Genomic DNA, 21,306 nt, shown 5'->3' on the forward strand with positions numbered 1-21,306 from the left:
GATCATTAAAATGAAAACATCACAGCTGTTTGGACTACCATTTTGAATCAAGGTGATTATATTTACAATTTGACCTGTGGTGGCCACGGAATTGAAGTGATAGTTCGAGCTAAAGTGCGAAAGTTAGTGTATAGCTAAATTGTTCCTTGGATTGCAGCCTGATCATCATCTGTGTCCCTACAGACTCCCACTGACTTCGATAACTACTCTCCCTTCTCAGTTCAACTCGTTGAACTCCAGGCATTTGTGGTTAAGCTGGCTACAAAATCCTTGGGACGAAACAATTTAGTTCACGCCAACTCACGTAGCTGTCAACAATGTTGTTTATTTACAACGTTTTAGTGACTCAAAACTGCTTTTTTTTTCTTCAATGCTCAAAGGTCGGCAGGGTCGCTCGTAGTTTATTTTAAGTTGTTGGAGACGATGCCTCTGCCGTACCGAAATTACCAAACAAAGTTCGTATTTTTGTGGAAACAAATCCTTCGTAACTGTGCTTCACAGAGCAACAGACATAGCTCATCAAATTTTCCTAACTATTTCTTTTGGAGATCGCATGTATGGAAAATTCCAATGCGTTTTCCATCCATGTCTTCAAGATCGTAGCAAGAAGTGCCAATCTTACCTATGACTTTTGCGGGGGTGTAAGTGTCCGCTAACTTGGCTGAAAACTGCTTTGGTTTACTAGATAGACAAAAATTCCGTTTCATTACGATTTCTCCTACTGTGAACTCTGGTGCATTTTTATTGGACCTGAGATTATAATGTCGGGCATATCGAATATAGGCTTTTTTAAGGTTTTCTTTGACTTTTTGGAAAACATCTTCCATGTTTTCGTTTACTGCTTCAGGCTCATAGCTCGTTTCAGCTCCAATTTCACGAAGTCGAAAATACTCATTGCCGCTACTAATGTAATTTCGTCCGTAATTGACGAAGTAGGGAGTAAACTGGGTTGTCTCATGAACAGCGGTTCGTATAGCCATAGCCACTTGCTGGATATTTTTGTCCCAGTCTCGGTGGTCGTCTTTCAAGTGTGCTCGAATGGCTGCTACGATCACGCGATTTACGCGTTCGGTGGGATTGTTAGCTGGGTGGTAGTTCGCGTTCTTCCAGTGAGTTACGTGGTAGTACTTCATCAGCCTCTCAAACTCTCTAGATTTAAATTGCACTCCGTTGTCGGAGATTATGATTTCTGGAACTCCGAATAACAAAAACACCATATTTTCCAGAAATGTTGCAATGGCATGTGTTTTCGCCTCCCGGAACGGCTGGATTACGACAAATTTGGAGAATAAATCTGTCACCACCAAGAGGACGGTGTTCCCGTTTTTAGACCTTGGAAATGGCCCTACCAGATCCAGCGATACTACCTGCCATGGGAGTGATGCGAGTTTCTGCTTGCCCATTGGAGGGGTGCTGTTCACGTTTGGGTGCTTCGACGTTTTGCACGTGTCACACCCTTGGCAGTATCTACGGACGTCCTGGTCCATTGCCGGCCAATAGTAGCGTTCCTGTAACTTCTTCAACGTCTTGAACCTGCCGAAATGGGTCGAATCGTGGACATCCTTGAGGAGTGTCACCCTTTCATGTGCTGGCGGCATATATTTCCATTCGAACCTTTCATCACCAAGGCCTGAACACGGAACCAGCTTGTAAATTTTCCCTCGGATTACCCTGAAATTCCGGTACTTGACGGAGTCCTGCAAGATACTTTCGGTAAGTTTATCATAGTCTATATCCTTCACATTTATGCTGTTAACTGCTCGCGAAAGCGCATCAGCCATAATGTTTAGCGATCCTTTACGGTATTGTAGTTCAAAATCGTATTGTTGTAATTTCAGAGCCCACCGGATTAACTTCGCGGATCCACCATCGGCGCTTATCTTCCTCAGCCAGGTGAGGCTCTGGGCATCCGTGATGACGGTGAACCTGGTACCCTCAAAGAAGTGACGAAACTTTTCGATCGCGAGTAGTACGCCAAGGCACTCCTTCTCTGTAGGTGCGTATTTCTTCTGGGTCGCCGAGAGTTTCTTCGAAAAGAAGGCAATCGGGCGGCGGATTCCATCCTGGATCTGGATCAACACCGCACCTACGGCCACATCCGATGCATCTGACTCGATGATGAAGGGGAGCTGAAAATCTGGATTCGCAAGTACATTAGGTGAGACTAATATAGACTTTATTTTTAGAAAATTCTCTTCAGCTTCTTTTGTCCAATTTTGCACTTTTTTCCCTTTAAGCAAGTCTGTTATCGGTGCTGTAAGATCGCTAAATTTCTCTATAAACTGCTTATAGAAACTCACCATCCCTATGAATCGTCGTATCTCCTTGGTTGTTCTTGGAGTCGGGTAGTCCAAGATGGCCTGGATTTTTGTGCTGTCAATGGCCAGTCCTTCTTCTGACAGTGTGTACCCTAAGTAGCTGATCCGCCGTTGACAAAATCGAGATTTTTCTAGGCTGATTGTGAGGTTTGCTGCCTTCAACCTTTCTGCGACTGTTCGAAGGAGTGAGAAGTGTTCTGCCAGGGTTTTGGATGTTATAATTATGTCATCCAAATAAACATAAACCCTCGGTTCCAAATCGAAACCCAAAACTTTATTCATAAGTTTTGTTTGAGTTATGGGTGCGCCTTTGAGTCCAAACGGCATCACCTTAAACCGGTATAACGACCTCCCCGCTCTGAATGACGTCAAGTCTCTACTGGCTTCATCTAGTGGGATTTGCCAATAGGCCTTCGAGAGGTCGATGACCGTGAAGTATTTGGACTTCTCAAGTCTACCTAAAATCCCCAGCATGTCTGGAAATGGATATGCTTCGGTTCTGGTCACTTCATTAACTCGTCGGCAGTCGAGGCAGATCCTCCAGTCACCTGACGACTTCTTAACTGGTAGAAGTGGATTGCACCACTCTGCATATGACTCTTCAATTACATCCAAATCTTTCATACGCTGGATTTCCTTATCTATTTCCTTTTGGATATGAGGCGAGCATCTATACTGGGGCGGCTTTTTTGGTTTCGCCCCCTCAATGAGCTCAATCCTGTGACTGATCAAGTTCGTTCTCCCTAATTTCCCTTTGCATGTGTGTTTCAGGGATTCTACGATCTCGTCCAGTTCTCGTCTTTCCTCAGGGGTTAGATCGTGTTCCGTTGACACTGTGGTAATGTTTTCATTCGATGTTTCCTCAACGGCTGGTAGTTCTAAGCTGATGTCTTCCTTTGGCTCTGGTTCTGCTGGTTGGGGTCCCTCTTGCTCAATTACAAACGCAATTTCTTCCTCGATGTTGTCGAAGTACCTTTCAACAAAGCTAATTAGTGAAGTGTCCATGCTGTTTACTTCCAGGACATGGATATTTCCCTTGTCAGCAATTGCCGGAGCAATGTTGAAGGCTTCCCAGAAATCTATTCCCAGGATCAGTTCCCTTGAAATCTGTGGAACTAAGAGAGTTGGGACTATATTTGTACGGTCTTTGTACGTATATGGAACATATACAACGCCCTCACAATCGTAGGAAGTTTCGTCTGCAGTCTTGATTTTCAGGTTGATAGGGTGAATCTGTATACGGTGCTTGTCAATGATTCTTCGGGACCCGATTATGCAAGCACTTGCTCCCGAATCCAAAAGTGCATTTATTGTGGTTCCTAGAATGCTAACAGAAAGATGTGGACATTTGTTAGGTCTGATTTTTAAATGCTGCACCACCGCGAACCTTGAATATGGTCCGGATGTGGTTGGTTGGTCATTTTCCGTAACTAGTTTTAGACTTTGAGGAGGATTTGGAGAACTATTAGAAAGAACCCTCCCTACGCTCTTTCCTCCGGTTCGTTTTTTGAACGTTTGATGGAAAAACGTGATTGTTTGGACAGTTCATCGTAATCACGTTCATCTGGCCGCAAAAGTGACAAAACACTTTTTTGGGTTTTTCGCAATCACGCCAGAAATGACCAAATTGACGACAGTTCCAACAGAGGACATTGTTGTCGTCATCCTGTGGAACTTTCGGTCTTGCTCCAGTGGCTGATTGCTCGGTCTGATCCTGTACTTGACGATAACCTTGGTTTGGTCTACCTCCTGTCTTTTTACGCGTTTGTAGCTTAGCGACAGCATTCACCTCTGGGTCCTCCTCATCGTAATCTTCGCAGGGTTGCTCCCCTTCCTCAATGTTGTTAACCTGGTTGTAAGGTCTAGCTCTATTCTGAAACGGTTTGTACATCGATTTATCGAGGCTGTAGCACACTGCTACCAAATCCTCAACACGATCGATTCGATAAATCGTCAAGAACGGCTTATATGCATCACGCATGTTCTCCAACAAAATGTCTAGTTTTCTGCCTTCTGGCATTGGTTTCGAAAGCTGTTGAGCTAGTTTTTCAATCGCACCTAAGAATGCATTGAAAGTTTCGCTAGGTAACTGACGTCTGTCTAGTATCTGCCTCTCGATGATCCTGTCCTTATTAGGTTGCTCAAATCTCAGTCGCAAGTGATGTTTGAACGCAGTCCACGTCGAAAACTTGTGACAAAACGTGTAATACCATTCCTCTGCTTCGGAACCTTCTTTGAAGAAGAAGTTTGCCTGGCAAAGGAGCTCCTGGTCGGACACGGCATTATTTTTGGCCAGGATTTCGATTCTATTTAGGAACTGTGTTACAGTCGGTCCACGGGTATCTCCACTGAAATTGACCCGCCACTTGTTGACTGGTACACGTAACCATCGATACCGTCGATCGTTGTAGTCCTCTTGTGGTACTTCACGTTGACGATTCTGCATAAAATCGTTCAGATCTGCTATTTGCGACGCTACCGAATTAGGATAGTTTCGCTCCACTGATCCTTCTCGTCTAGGTTGCGGTGCAGGTTCTGGAACAGGAACATCAATTGGTGCAGGTTGGTGTACTGGTGGTTCCGAAGGTGCCTGAGGTAGCTGGTTTTGTAACATCGTTGCTATGTTCATCGTCAACGCCTCCATATGAGTTGCTAACGACCGTTCAATCATTTCATTTACTTCTCGCCTCCAGTCTGCATCAAGGGGTTGAACGGAGTTCCGATTTTGTCCGTTACCTTCATTCCCATTTGGCTTCCAATTCCGGCGGTTCAAAAGTGGTGTCTGCTGGTATGGATTGCTTTCATTGGGTAGTAGTGGCAGTCGATAATCGTCTGAACCTTCACTTCCCGAAACTTGCCTTGGTATGTCCTCAACGTGTTGATCTTCTTCGACCCCTCCCGCCGCTAAATCCAACAGGTTATCTTCTTGTCTCCGTGGTGTACTGTGAGCCGTGAGGGGTGTTAGAGGTGGCTGTAGTTGTCCTGGCACATCCATTGTTGAGCGATCATCTAGAATGTTACTTCTCCCTGACATGTCCTGTGTTCCTTGTAGTTCGTCTTGCGGGTCGTACATGCCACGTCGACGATCCTCAGGGTTTCCGTAACGATCTAACAGACCTTCAACTTCTCCTAGCAGTTCCGTCTTAACCCTTAGTTGTTCCCTTGTAACAGTATTTGCGCGTAGTATTCTCCCTCTACAATGCCTGAGCCTCGAAATCAGTTTAGGTTCCGGAAAAATTTCCAGTACGTGTTTCAAATCAAGGACCTTTGTTTTAACCGTTTGATATTCTTCGACAATTGACTTTTTTGTAAACAGAACTTTTGGTCTTCTTATTTCTTCTAGCTGAACCCGCCGCAATTTCTGCCTACGTTCGTGGATGGTCCCCAAAATGGACACACATCGAAGCTTTAGTTCATAATCAACTTCGTCTGGCAACAAGTCAAGCGGATTTATGTATGATCCTACTACATCAGGATCTCGATTACTCATTTTGAGTAGAATTTAAATAATTATAGAATCAGTATAAAGAAACGATAAGCGTTTCAAAGTAAATGCAGAAGTAAAGTAAATAAAAAATTCAATTTTAAGTGATTAGGAAGTAAATATTGGACAAACACATAAATTCAAATTCAATTCTAGTTTCTTAAGCCTACTATGTACAAAATCGATAATTAATCTCAAAATTTTAATGATAATTCACCCGAAATACTCAATTCACTCTTACAAAATTACCTACTAGTTCAATACCAAATTAATGCTGCCTATATGCTAAATTTCAAAATAACTAAGAAAATTCAATAAATTCAAAAAACTTTTCATCCAATTCAATCAACCGTTAGTTGGGCGCCAAATGAAACGGGTCAGGTGTTTTGGAACTAGGAATGCTTACAATCTTCACTTAAGCGCCAGGTAGATACGAGAATCTACCGTGAAGAAGCGAGGGACTCAAACAGACCCGTCCCGGCTCTGAGACCTCAGGGCGAGTTCACTCGTAACAACAAAAGGCGAGCAAAGCGGTTGCGAATTCTGAAAATCAAAACTTAACCAACAGGGGAAAGACTCATTCAAATCAGTAAGAGGGGTTTCCTTTGAAGGTTTGCCTCTGCTTACCTACGGGAATAATTAACAACGCTCACGCGAATTTAACCAATTAAATGCTTCCGTCACTCTTTCACGTGTCCGATCACTTATTCGAATCTCTTCACTGCGAGGTGCATTTCAGGTGTTTATTCATAAAAACTAGGGTTAGTAGGGGGTACATCGAATAGGGTTTTGATCTGTGCTAACCTGACTTCTGTAGCGCTGGATGTCGGGACACGTGTCCGTGGTTCAGCCTCGGCGATACGTGGGCCGAGTGCGTGGGTGGCAAATGTTCGTTCGCTGGTGTCCGTCGTTTTGTCGTGTAAGAGGTTTGTGGCTCTGCTAGCGTATTACACCCTCCCCGTGCAACGTTCGCTACTCACCGCTACGTTGAGGTTATGGTGAGGTTGGGATTCACCAAGCCGTCGTGCTTTCGACGTTCGCGCAAAGCTTCCCAGAGGTAATGCACGTGGCTGATCTGCAGATGGCGTGTGTGAGGTTAGGAGTGAACCGTTTGTTCCGACTCCAATCAGTCCAACACGTGTACGGTGACGTCCCTGCGAGTCGACCTCAATGAAGGGATCCGTCCTTCGCTCGGTCGTTCTGGATCCACGACCCGAGGGGTGCACCCTTGTTTGAAGGGATTGTTCCTTCAAACATATCACCGTGATAGATTTTATCATTTTCATAGCTGACGGATTTACCTTTCGAAATGGCTGGCACTTGCTTGTGCAAGCGAAGCGTCCTCACACTTTACACTATGGCTTCCCTAGCTGTAAACTGAACTGGCTTAGTAAAGCAAAATTTACTCGCACTTTTATTCTACAAACCCGGAAAAAATCACTAATTCAGCAAACGGCTTTTTTTTTAACCACTAGACCTTTCTACATCGACTAGGTACTCCTACTTCTTTTAATTCTTGCCTTCACTAGATAAACTATCTTTGACCGTGTGATCGGTAACGCAGTTGAGATCAGATAGCATTCAATTGGACAGCCGTCTACTTTTACGACCCAGTATCGAACCGAAGTTTGTCAGGTCAGAATTCGTGTCCCATTATACACACTCGGGAGAGTTTTTCCGGTGGCATAAACTCTACCTACCCGTCGTCATTCGATATTCCTCGCCTGACGTTTCTGACCGGTTCGAGTCCAGAGACTAGGAATGCGATTCGCTCGTGTGAAAATAGTAATTTTAATGGGGTTGTGTAGGACTGTATTCTAGGACTTATTTTTTTGAATACTTGTAACCTTGTTACAATTGAATAAAGTAATTTAAAAATATGCCCAGCGAAGTCGAGAACATTTCCAAGCCGAAAGATTTTCTATACTGGACCGGCAATCGAACCTGCTACCTCCGGATTTGTAACACCGTGCTTTGAATTACCAGATTATGTTAGGCCCCTTTGAACTTCTTCATTCCTTTTAGTCCTGTAATATTTCATTGACAGCTATTTGAACTTCCCATAGAATTCTTCAGAACCTTTGTTTAAGTCTTGTGGATTTGAGACAACTAACATCGCAAGGCTTGTCAAACTGAATTTGTAATTTTGTCTCTTCTTTTAAATTAGTACCTATAAGTAATTTATAGATATACACTGTATACGATCGGTTACGGTATATATGTTCATTAGGTTGCCTCGTTAAAAAAAAGTGATGAATTTTTGACAGTTCGATTAATAACCCCAAAATATGAACCTGTGCAAAAAATGGTAAAAAATTATGAAGGTTTAGAGGTCACGCCATTGATTTGAAATTTGTATGGGAATTACTATGGAAGAATTTCAAAAATCTCGTATATCGCTCTAAGTTTGCATCTACTTGTCCAAATGTTGAAAAAAAACTTATATGTTTTACATAGTTAGAGATGCTTAACGACATATATCAGTGGTCATTTTATACGATAGATGAATGGAGTTGAAAGTACAGAGTTGATAGCTCCGTTAGAGTACGACCAACCGGTGGAAACTAACGAAGATAGTACCAGAGCTGACCCAAAAAGCTGAGCACGTTTCTTCGGGACCTACTAGTCTTAGAGTTACCTCTATGGTACGGCAGTGTGAAAATTGTATATGGAGAGTAGAAAGCGAGCAAGTCTCCTCGAGATCGTTAAGTTGACGATGACAGTGACATACAGCGGTAGATGCAACAATAGCTGCAATTTCCAAACCTATCGACTAGATGCTTGCGTCAGATGACGACTTGAGTGTGAAACAATCGATAGCACTGTTTACGCACATCGAAGGTACGTGAGTAGATCGGCGATCATCTCTTTTGCCAGTGGTAGCGGGGGGAGATACCCCTCAGCATCCCTCCCCAACAGGTGAGTTTGGTAAAGGAGATGATCAATCCGATTCGTACCTTCCTCAAAATTGACCTTTCTACTCTCTATATTTTTACACTGCCGTGCTCTAACGGAACTATCAACTCTATACTTTGATATTCAAGTATTACTATCTTGTTATCGCAATTTTATCGTCTATTGTTACGATCAGGTTTACAAGATAGAAAGATAGAAATGCGAATAAAAATACAAAATACTGTGAATTAACAGATGAATATGTGCGAGTCAACAACGTCAATTTCATCAGAACAACAGGCAACTATAGTGAAAATCGAGGGGGGCGACACATCTAAATCACAATTCTAGATGCTCAACAAATCTTACACTAGCGAATCAAACTTCGAAAAATATTTTTTCATTACTCACATCTACTTGCATCGCGCATCATCTTTTTGAAGGAAATCTTCATAATCGACATCAATCTTCTTTCTATCTACTCAGTGTGCGCGCAGCTAACCACAGCAAAACACAATTTTTCCTGCATCAAAGATAGAGTCGCCCCCCTCGGTGAAAATCAATAATTTCCCATACTAATTCACCGAAATTCACATACAAACTTCAAATCATGCGTGCGACCTCTAAACCTTCATCAATCTTTACCTTTTTTGGGGTTTTGAATCTAATGTTCATGTAGGGGAATTTACGTATTCTCGGCAACCTAAGCAGCGATCATCTTTCTTTAGTCTTTTTCTCTAAGGAACGCACACATATGCAGTATTGGTTTGTTTACAATCTTTTGCTGCCAGCTGCTCTAACAATTTCAGTCGGAAGAATTGTCAAAAACTGTTTTGAAACGCTTTTACAAAGCTCCAATCTTCTCTAGTGAGAGCGAGTATTGTCGGCAACCGTTTCATTTGAACTGCATGTAAATCTGCTGTTCTATTATCGGCAACTCGAAATCAGCTACTATTTGTAGTGCGTGTGTTTCATTTCAAGAAAACCTTGCTAGATTGCTTTTTCTCAGTGGTAAAAGTATAGTCAAATTGAAGCTGAAAGCATAAAGAATCGTTTGCATGCATTCAGCGAAGTGTTTTCGTAAGAAAATCTAGTGAAAATAGTGTTTCAATTTGGGTTGCCGAAAATAGTCTGGCATGCCGAAGCCGTAATTTCCCCTATCACAGAATCTATATTGATAATCTAGTAATACCAGAACTTTCAAAGCCTTCATAAATCAATTGCATTTTCTTGTCCTTCTTCCACAGCACATACTAGACAACCCACAACCAAACACAGCAAACAATGGCTCCACAGCAGAGAATCCGCATGGCCAACGAGAAGGCCAGTCGCAACATCACCCAGCGCGGCAATGTGCCCAAAACGAACAAGACCGCTGAGGAAAAGTACACACTTAATTTAGCTCGGTAAAATCTCCAACAGCCGATTACCTCGGCATTAACTTTTGCTGATATCTCTGCAAAATATCTGTTTGTTAGCTGATATCTCAGCAAAACAGTTATTTGTTAGCTGAGTCTCGGCAATTGTTTTACTGAATCTCAGCAAAATAAATTGCAGAACTGCTCGACTGTTGGAATCTCGGCGAAAAAATTTAAGTGTGTACCCCGTGGGACCCTGGCTGTTGGCACTGTTCATCTTCGTCGTGTGCGGATCGGCAATCTTCCAGATCATCCAGTCGATTCGCATCGCGTAATGAACGAGCAACATCGCAACAATTACATCTCACACATAACACACGTGTTTTCCAAACACTGCTGCTACTATTACTTCGGTGTACCACCAATGTAGAGTGCGCCAGGCGATTATGAGAGAAAACCACCGACAAACCGACATGAATGATCATACAAATTACAAAGAAATGTCTGATCAAAGCACCAAACTGACATCTGCCGCCGTGTTCGCGGAAAATATTTATCCTAGCCACAAACACGCGTACAAAATTTATGAGTTGGTTCGTGTCTAATCTATTTCGGACAAATCAGGCATAACATTTGATAACTGCACAAAAGCATTTGTAAACAAACTTTCTAAGGCCCTTTACACGCCAACCAAAGTACGCCCACGTAAACCAATACCACTTTCGGAAAGGTGATAGTATTTTTATCCAAATAAAACATTTCTATGGTTTCGACAGATGGGATCGCTGCTCATTTGAATCGGCCGTTTTGGATTCTCGATCAAGAGTTAAGCCAAATATATTATATTAACAATATGATCCACCCTTTCGCTTAGCTGGCGAACCGAATTTTTAGCGATGAAAGCACCTCTGTGGCCAAAAAGGCTACCAATGTATTTGTTTATCGTCATAAGGGGTAAACCAAATGAAAATTTGTTTAATATTTCAAATGAATGTATTTCAGCATTTTATTTTATTTGATGACAACACATGGTGACATGTCAGACAAATTTTAAAGTAATATACACAATGTAATTAATGAAAATAATTCGACTCTTACTTTTGTAATAAGTGCTATATTCGCACCCATCGATTGTAATTGAATGATTGTTGCTGACCTTTTTCAACGCTAGATGGCGCGTGAAGCAATATTTTGCGGGTCGCCATCGCAACATTTGGAAAAGGCATGAATGGATCATATTTTTAATATGATATATTTGGTTAAGCTTAAGTTTCATTTCGGTTTGTCGGTGAGCAAACGTCAACCAAACCATTTGTTTACATCTCAAATTAACGCATATTTTTATGCATATCTTACAAATTTCCATCGCGAGTGGCATTATTTTACTATTTTCCACAGATCTAAACTGATTTACAGCTCAAATAGTCACATGGTAAAAATCCGGAAGATCAAAACCGCTGGGATAGTTTTATAAATCTTAATTTTTCTCATCAACAGCCGGATTACTGCAACATCGATACAGAAAACAAAATATTCCAAGTTGATGATGATTTCAGGCACCTGCGACAGATAAGTTAATCAGGAAAAGTGAAAATATATTCTTCTTCCAATGCTTCACGGTGAAAATTTCCTCCCTCATTACTCTATTGAGGGTTACCCAACAGACAAACAGACATAACTCTTCGACTAAATTATCTGCAAAACATAGTACCGCGAAACATAGAACTTCAGTAACGACACCTCGCGGGCTTCTCGCGGAAAACAAGCTTGCTCGCTGATTCGCAAACAATGTTGCATGCAAAAAAAAAATCGAACAATCGAACATCTAGAAACGGCAAAGTGATCCAATGCCAGCGCTGCAGCCAAACCAATCGTTAAATGTGCAAAGGATGATCTAGAATGAAGAGCTACGTCTGTTTGTCTGTGTCCCTATTCACCACCAGAGGCTGAAACGACCGCTTATAGTACGTTGAGACTGTTGCCGTAGAGGTAACTCTAAGACTAGAAGGTTCCGAAGAAACGTGCTCAACTTTTTGGCTCAGCTCTGGTACTATCTTCGGTCTCAAGCTAATCGATTCACCCCTCGAAACATAAGAAAATCCCCTAACCCCTCATTTTATCTGTCAAACTTTCATAGCGAATCAAAACAAACATTGTGTAGTAGTAGAATTTCGACTAGAATGGGGTTGAGTCGGTGTATAATGAGTCACGCCAAGAGTGAAGCCAAGTCTACCTATTGAACTGTCAAACCGGCTACCTATCGTGCAAAGTAAACAAACATTACGATGCTATGAAAGGTCCACGAAAGGTATTGCAATAAAATATAAAATAAAATTGAAGAAATGATCATAAACACGCAGAGAGCATTAAATTGTCATGGGATACGTTTGCTAATGATCAGTAATGAGAATTTCTACTATTGTTTGATAAGATAATTTGACAAAATCACTGATATAATGATTCACTACAGCCGCAATTTTTTGTTCTAGCTAGAAGTCATTTGAAGTTGATGCAGAAGTCCTCTGTTGCCAAGTGAAAAGAAAGGGAATCCTTCGAAAACCGTGATGCGAGTTCAACTGTTTTTCTCTTGGCGTGACTCATTATACACCGACTCTAGAATGGGGTACGTTAATCGTTTGCTTGGGACCAATAGGCTAGTCAAGTAGTGAGCCAATTTAAAATCGTTAGTTTCGTATTGATTTTTGGTAAAAGTCTCGCTTACGGTTTTACGGTTCGGACGACTGGAAGCGGAATGGACGAAGAAAGAACGCAACGGGTGTACCTGTTCGACAGAACGAACTTCTCAAATTGGAGCTACAGGTTGGAAGCGTACCTGGAAGAATTGGAGTTGCAGTACTGCATCCGGAAGAGCCTGGAAGAAGAAGATTTTTTCGTCGATGCGGCGGCGGACACCGCCGAAGTGAAGACGCAGAAACACCAATCGCGGGAACGGCGAAAGCAACAGGACGCAAAGTGCAATCTATATTGATCCACAAGATTTTTTTTTATCTTTATCTAAGAGATTTTTAGCCATATAGGCTAGTTCATCTCTAGATCCACAAGATCGTGGATTCGCACCTTGACTTCATAAAAGGAAAAACCACTCCGAAGGAAATTTGGTCCACGCTGGAACGGCTGTTCGAGAAGAAAGGCGTCGCTGGCATATTCTACCTGCTCAAGCAAATGTCAGTAATGCGATACGACGAAAATTGCCCGTTGGAGGAACACATTGTTGCCTTCGAGAAGAATGTTCGAGATTTGGAATCTGCTGGAGTGAAGTTCGACGAAAAGGTGACCGTTTTCAAGTTGCTTCAGTCAGTTGTTTACGGTGCTGGAGACTTTGCCAGTGGAACAATGCTCGTTGGAATTCGTCAAGATGAGGTTGCTGAGCGAAGGTGTGAAACGACAGCTTGGCGAAGTGCGATCTGAATCTGGCACGGCGTTTGCTGGAAAAGGGGAGAAGTTCGTTTTCACGTGCCACGCATGTGGTAAACCCGGACATAAGCGAGCAGATTATCTGAGTAACAGCCGGAAGCAGGAGCACGGTGCGGAAAAGACGTCGGGGAAGCAGAAAAAGAAACCCAAGGAGAAGGCTAATGCTGCTGATACACAATACGATGTTGCGTTCGTGGGCACGGACGACAGAAGTAACACCGATGGCAATGAATTTCGTTGGGTGCTTGATAGCGGAGCCTCCGAGCACCGGTCAAGGATAAGAAGTTTCTGCACAACGTGTATCGTCTCGACCAACCGGTTGTCATCACAGTAGCGAAGTCTGGACAGCAATTGAAAATTGGGGAACGAGAAATGCGTACCATGTTCACATGGGATGATGCGTACATCACGAAGGCAGATGGTTCGCAGGTTTGTACGGCCACACGAAAGACGAAATTGTTCGAGCTGGATGTCGAACTGATCCATCCACCAACTGAGTCGGCTCTCACTGCAGATACCAAAAATCGAATGGTTCTGTGGCATCGACGATTCGGCCACATCGGAAGTTCTGGTCTGAGGAAGCTTGTTCGAGACAACATGGTGGACGGCCTGGAAATTGGAAGTAACCTGGAAGAAGACGAGAAAATTTGTGAATCGTGCATGAAAGGGAAGCAAGTGCGGCTATCATTTGCGGACACACCGCAAGCAAGATCGAGCCGTCCGTTAGAATTGATACACACGGATGTGTGTGGACCATTCAAGCCGGAAGCTTGGGATGGAGGTAAAATGTTCGTGACCTTCATCGACGATTTCACGCACTTCACGGCGGTGTACATCGTAAAGGCGAAAAGTGACGTACTGGCAATGTTCAGGAACTATTCGGCGATGGCGGAGGCACACTTCGCGCGCAGGGTGCCGCGCATCCGTTGCGACAACGGTGGCGAGTACGTCAACGAAGAATTCATCAGTTTTTGTGAAGCCAAAGGAATAAAGATGGAGACTACAGCGCCCTATACGCCACAGCAAAACGGCGTTGCGGAGCGCATGAATCGGACCATCATGTAACGATCTCGAGCGATGCTGGACGACTCTGGATTCAAGTGGCATATGTGGAACGAAGCGGTGCAAGCAGCAGTCTACACGATCAACAGAAGCCCAACATCAGCGTTGCAGGAGCTGGTGACCCTCTTTGAAAAATGGAACGGAAGTAAGCCCAATGTTTCGAAAATGCGAGTATTCGGAAGCAAGGCGTTTGTCCACATCCCAAAGGAGAAGAGAAGCAAGCTGGACGATTAGAGTAAGTTGTGCAATTTCGTCGGATACGCTGTAAACGGGTACAGGCTGTGGGACTCGGAAAAGCGAAAGGTTTTCATTTCGCGGGATGTAGTAGTTGAAGAGATCAAGCACAAAATGTCACCAGTTTACACGTCGGACCACCTTGTGTCCGATAGGGAAGAATCAAGAACTCAACTCGAATAGGAACCGGATGAAGAAACAGAACCGGCAAGGTGAAGTGGGCGGAACAGGAAGAAACCAAGCAAGTTCTCCGATTATCAGCTGTACGGAGCGTTTGCGCTGAATGCTGAAAGCCAGGCATGGAAAATCATTTGCATTCATTTCGTGCATTCATTTACATTCATTTGCCCTTAACTTTTTTCATCAACAGAATTCCGCAAAATAATGTATTTAGCTTTTGTAGGTTTTGTTATTAACTACATCTTTTGTTAAGAACTCAAATCCGTATCTCTTATGCTTGACAAACCAGAGCAAACATAATCCACTACTGTTTTTCAGTGAATGTATTTTACATTCACTGAAAAACAGTAACGAGTTCTGCCCGCTCTAATTCGTGATGCATAAGAGATACAGATTTGAGTTATGGGCAAAAGTTGTAGCTAATAACCATACCTACTAAAGCTCTATGCATCATTTTGCGGAATGCTGTTGATGAAAAAAGTTAGAAACAAATGAATGTAAATCAAGCATGAAATGAATGTAAATGATTTTCCATGCCTGCTGAAAGCTACAAACAAAATCTATCGGAAACCATAGGCGAACTGAAGCGGCGGGATGACTGGGAGGAGTAGAAGTTGGTGATCGACGATGAAATCAAGTCGTTGCAGAAGAATAACACTTGGAACCTTCCTGATGGCTGCCGGGCGGTGTCCTGTAAGTGGGTCTTCAAGATCAAATACAACAATGACAATTCGGTAAGCAGGTATAAGGCGCGACTAAATAGTAGCGAAAGGCTGCTCTCAACGGTTCGGACTGGACTACCAAGAAACGTACACAGCAAAAAAAAGTTGTTGAATATTACATCGAAACTGCTGCAACTAGGTCAATCCATCGGTTGTGTAATATCACATTGTACGATGTACATCGATTTTGCGAACAAAATTACATCCATTGATGTAATATTGTATCCAAGGTGACTACAAATAGGTGTTCTAATGTGTCAAATTCATGATTCAGCCATGTTGGATTTTTGTATGGGACAGTGACCGAGTTTGTTTACAATTTGCTCTAAAACCGCACTTTCCCCCCCCCCCCCCCGCGACCTCCTCGCCTATATAGTGACAAAGCTGTATCACCATTTATATACCCACCATGATTGTATCTACTTTTTGCTATTACATAATTATTTCATACATCAGCTTGAATTACGTTGATCGATATTACATTTTTTTTTGCTGTGTATGCTTCAGTGGTTCGAATGAGTACCGTACGCACGTTATACCCCGTACTGACTATGGCTTATATCATGTAATTTAGGCTGTCTTGCAATGAGCACTCTTACATAGGATTTCCAGTGAAAACTTGATGTATGAGTGCTCATTGCAGAAGAGCCTATATTACATGATATAAGCCATAGTCTGTACGGGGTATTACCATAGGGGTAACTCTCAGACTAGTAGGTCCCGAAGAGAAGTGCTCAAGTTTTTGGCTCAGCTCTGGTATTATCTTCGGTCCCAAGCTAATCGATGCACCCCTCGAAACAGAGAAAAATCCACGAACCCATCATTTTATCTGTCAAACTTTCATAGCGAATCAAAACAAACATAGTGTAGTACCACAACTTTGACTAGAATGGGGCACGTTAATCGTTTGCTAGGGACCAATAGGCTAGTCAAGTAGTGAGCCAATTTAAAATCGTTAGTTTCGTATTGATTGTTGGTATTACCACAAACGAAGTGACAGACGACTAACTGGCGAAGAAATCAATTAAAATAATGTGGTTCGCTGTAATAGAATTTTCTTAGAAGCTTGTGCCATCTGCCACTAGATGGGCTAGTATTTTTTGTTTTGATTTGAACATAGTTGATTTTGTGTGCAATACGATCTTTGACATACAGCAAAAAAAAATGTAATATCGATCAATGTAATTCAATCTGATGTATGAAATAATGATGTAATAGCAAAAAGCAGATACAATATTACATCAATGGATGTAATTTTGTTCGCAAAATCGATCTATATCGTACAACGTTATATTACACAACCGATGGATTGACCTGGTTGCAGCAGTTTGGATGTAATATTCAACAACTTTTTTTTCTGTGCAGTGTGCAAAGAGTGCATTTCAGTTTAGAGTAGAGTGAAAGAGATAGAACCAAAACATTCTAGTACATTTAGTGTTGCCATGTGGTACAATCCATTAGTAGTGTTGCCATGTGGCACAATCCAGTAGTAGTGGTGTTGCCCTGTGGTACACTGAAAAATTGCATTAGCAGGTGCGTCACCAAAGTTTTCGAGCCGCTCCGTCTGTCACTTCGTTTGTGGTATTACCATAGAGGTAACTCTAAGACCACTGGGTCCCGAAGAAAATCATTATTATTTTTGGCTCACTCAGTACCAGAACAACGGTCCCAAGCAGTCCCAAGCTATTTCACTGACCCCTGCATGTTTTGCATGAATCCACACACCCCTGATGTTATCTGTCAAACTTTCATAGCGAATCAAAACAAACATAGTGTAGTAATAGAATTTCAACTAGAATAGGGTACGTTAATCGTTTGCTTGGGACCAATAGGCTACTAAAGTGGTGAGCCAATTTAAAATCGTTAGTTTCGTATTGATTGTTGGTATGACAGCTGTCTCTACACAAGAACGGAAGGAAAGGTCCAGATCTACGTTGTCCTGTATGTGGACGACATCATTCTGGCGTGCAATTCTTTGAAGAAGTTGGAGTCGACCAAGAAGCTGCTGGGTGCAGAGTTCAACATGATCGATCTTCACGAGTTGAATAATTTCTTGGGATTGCGAATCGAATACGACATGAAGCAAGGTACGTTGTCTATCTATCAATGACCGGGAACAATTCAAGTGTCTTTCCGTCCGGATATTTGTGCCGCTGTTAACGTCCTCAGTCGGTTCCAGAGTGCGCCATCAGAGGAACATTGGAAGGCTCTCAAAAGAGTCCTACGCTACCTTCAAGGGACAAAGGATTTTTCCCTTGTCTATCATCGTGACGAGGAGTACGTTCCACTGCTCGGGTTTGCGGACGCAGATTGGGGCGGCGATGTGAACGATAGAAGATCCACGGCAGGATCCTGCTTCAAAGTTTTCGGCAACACGGTGACATGGGTTACACGCAAGCAAGCAACCATTTCGTTGTCCTCAATCCATCGGTTGTGTAATATCACATTGTACGTTGTACATCGGTTTTGCGAACAAAATTACATCCATGATGTAATATTGTATCTGCTTTTTGCTATTACATCATTATTTCATACATCAGCTTGAAGTACGTTGATCGATATTACATTTTTTTTGGGAACCAAAAACGGCTCAAACATCTTGACATCCGGTACAACTTTGTTCGAGAGCGAATCGAGCAACGAGAGATCGAGGTGAGATATGTACCGACTCAGGATAAAGTTGCGATATCTTCACCAAGGGCCTTCCGAAGGAGAGCTTCAAGAAGCTTCGTAACGATCGTAACACGCTTGGTTTGAGAGGGGGTGATGTGAAGCAAACCGAAACATGAAGCTGAAATAAAAAATAGTAGGCTTTGTCATTAATCAATTAGCTATATAAGTTCCTGTGAGATTATACTCATTCTCTTTTGCCAATAAACCACTGCCTCGACAACACCTTTCAATACCCGGTTCATGAGTTGATGGGTCGATAGGTAGGGTCCAGGTGTGACGTCGGTAGCATTGCCCAACATACAATTTGAGCTGATTAAAAACTGAATAAGCTATTTTTTAGCTGAAGAAGCATATTTTGGCCTGAATAGGCTTTTATTCAGCTTGCAATGTTTGTTGGGTGGTGCTCAGCACGGCAAACAAGATCGACGGAAAACAAATCCAAGGAAAAAAAAGGATGGAAAATTTTCAAATACACCTGCTATTGTACCACACTAAGCTGGCACCGGTGGTGTAGTGGTAAGTAGTCATTGTTAATCATTAATGGGTAACAGATACTCATTAATGGGTAAAATTGTTTAATCATTAATGAGTAAAGCCACTTTTCTTCAAAATGGGTCTTTTTTTACTCATTAATGAGTACTTTCAAGTTAGCGTGTGCTATTCGTAGAAATGTCAAAATGCTCACTACCGGTACGGACTACGGCGAGTAAATTGAAAACCGCAATAGCAGCGACCGGTGTGGAGAAGAGTGACTAAACTAAAATGAGAGCGCTGTGCGCTGTTAAAATTGGCGTTGACGAAAGCTCTGTAACTCTTTACTCCTATGGAGAAATCCCATATGTAACTGTCAGTCTATGTGTGAAACATGGCGGACTTTTTCTTATTCTCTCACTCCAACGCAAAACCCCATAAGGAACTGTCAAAATGTGTGTGAAGAAACGTCACCCTCGGGACTGGTGTCAAGGCGAATAGTCGCGCAAATGACAACGACCGTTACGGTTGTTCTAAATGAAACACCATCAGCTTTCAGCTTTGCCAAAAATAACATAACAGCACATAACTCTTGGACTGAAGTTCCAGCGGAATGAAAGGCCGAGTTTTTTTTAATGTTTGATGATATAAACTTTATTTACACGAGATCTACACACATCGAGTTTGCTTTTGCGAATGATACAAAATGGCGCACACAGCAGAAGGCTGATGCTGCGCTCTCGCTCTGCTACCGTCTCTTTCGCTATCACTGTCACTACAGGATAACTCTTTGCATCAAGGTGTGTAGTGAAAGGTGGCATGACCGTTGTTACACCAACAATAACAGCTCATAAATATTGGTTCTGTGAAAGAGTCAGCCCATTGCGAGACTAAACACACCTGTACTAAAAATGATCGATAAAGCAGACCGAACCGACGTATACGTATACGCAGCCCATCTGCGATTGTCACTGAGCAACGTCAAATTCCAATCAACCACCACCACTCAACATCAAAACATTAGCCATCCATTAGTGAAAATCAATTTTCCGTACTTGCTCTGATTCGATTCCAATTTTAGCCATCAACCATGTCCGAGGTAAACTTTTCCACTCGTGCCTACTGCAAAATGCTGCTCCACGCGGCCAAATATCCGCACCTGGCCGTAAACGGGCTGCTGCTCGGTGCCAAGGGAAACGACCAGAAGGTGCTGGATGCGGTTCCACTCTTCCACCAGTGTCTGCATGTGACTCCGATGTCGGAAATTGCCCTCATCCAGGTAGAAGCCATAGCCGCCAAGGAGGGCCTCCAGGTGCTGGGATACTACGCCGCGGCGGAGAATTTCTACGACAACAGCCTGGAGAAGGCTCCGGCAGCGCGCATTGCCGACAAGGTGGCGGAGAACGTGAGCGGAGCGGTGTTTGCTGTGGTGAGTGTTTTTGTCGAAAATGGTAGAATAGGATAATGGGACTATATTTTTTTTCTAGATTGACAATCGGGCCGTTTCGATCAACATGCACTACCCGGCGCTGAAGGTTTGGCAAAGCAAGGATGGCCGCTGGGCCAAGGTGGCCAAGTGCTCGGTGGAGGATTCGAAGAATACGTTCGATGCCGTTTCCAGTCTGTTGCAGCGCGGAGCGATGAAGGAACTGAACGATTTCGATAACTATCTGGACAATACGGACAACGATTGGAGCAATGCGCATCTGAACCGGGACTTGGGGCAGATTTTGTCGATGTACTAGAAAGGTGGGGTTTTTTTTATGTGTAATCGCATTTCCAAAAATTGTAATTTATTCACAAAGCTATAAGTTGTAATAAAGGGCTTCATTCAATGTTAGATCAGAGTCTTATCAGTGCGAGAAGTTCAAGGTGGATGGCTGCGTCCGTGCTTTCGGATCAATTAGGGGAAACTGAACTCTCTTTTCAAAGAATTTTATTTGCCTTCTCCTTCGGCATTGATTTCTGTTTTTCATTTTAATATAAACATCAAACTTTGATTATTTTCTTGCGTACGAAACAGCTTTTTTTTTGTGCAAATAATAGAAGTTTTATTAGTCGGCGCGGCGATGATGGATGCCCATTTTTGGCTGCATTCGTGTATCTTTTGACAACCGATAGAATGGAACGCAGCACGCTTCCACGTTCAAAATCGAAAAGCACGTGATTTATTGGTTCTACGAAGCGGATTTTGACCCAAAATCTGAAAAACAAAAATCACTATTTTTGCTATTTAATTTTGCATCCCAGATGATGTGCTTTCTTTGGTCTGTTAAATTGGATTAGATCGCATTACGGCGGGGATTACATTTACTCCACCACCCGCCGTAGCTCTTGTATTGCACTTGTTTACACGGTCTAGGTTGTGTGCTCGTGATCAGTAACTATTTATGTAAGTTTGAAAGATTTTCTAAAACTAGTATCTCAGTTCACAAACTCCAATAAATACGCAGGTTAGGATCCAAGCGAGCAAT

General features: G+C 42.7%; 2 protein-coding genes across 2 annotated transcripts; both read left to right on the plus strand.

The window, feature by feature from the left end:
- The first annotated feature begins 9,981 nt into the window (after positions 1-9,981).
- On the plus strand, positions 9,982-10,424 carry LOC135698776 (stress-associated endoplasmic reticulum protein 2-like). Its single transcript, XM_065218914.1, has 2 exons — positions 9,982-10,082; positions 10,294-10,424. The coding sequence occupies exons 1-2, from the start codon at positions 9,982-9,984 to the stop codon at positions 10,388-10,390; spliced, it is 198 nt and encodes a 65-aa protein (XP_065074986.1). The 3' UTR covers positions 10,391-10,424.
- A 9,452-nt stretch (positions 10,425-19,876) lies between these two features.
- EMC8-9 (ER membrane protein complex subunit 8/9) lies at positions 19,877-20,672 on the plus strand. Its single transcript, XM_065218763.1, has 2 exons — positions 19,877-20,261; positions 20,320-20,672. The coding sequence occupies exons 1-2, from the start codon at positions 19,923-19,925 to the stop codon at positions 20,575-20,577; spliced, it is 597 nt and encodes a 198-aa protein (XP_065074835.1). The 5' UTR covers positions 19,877-19,922; the 3' UTR covers positions 20,578-20,672.
- Positions 20,673-21,306: the final 634 nt, after the last annotated feature.

Source organism: Ochlerotatus camptorhynchus, unplaced genomic scaffold, assembly GCF_037179485.1.
Source record: "Ochlerotatus camptorhynchus isolate MF236.1 unplaced genomic scaffold, CSIRO-AGI_Acam_v1.1 ptg000094l, whole genome shotgun sequence".
NCBI classification, from domain to species: Eukaryota; Metazoa; Arthropoda; class Insecta; order Diptera; family Culicidae; genus Ochlerotatus; species Ochlerotatus camptorhynchus.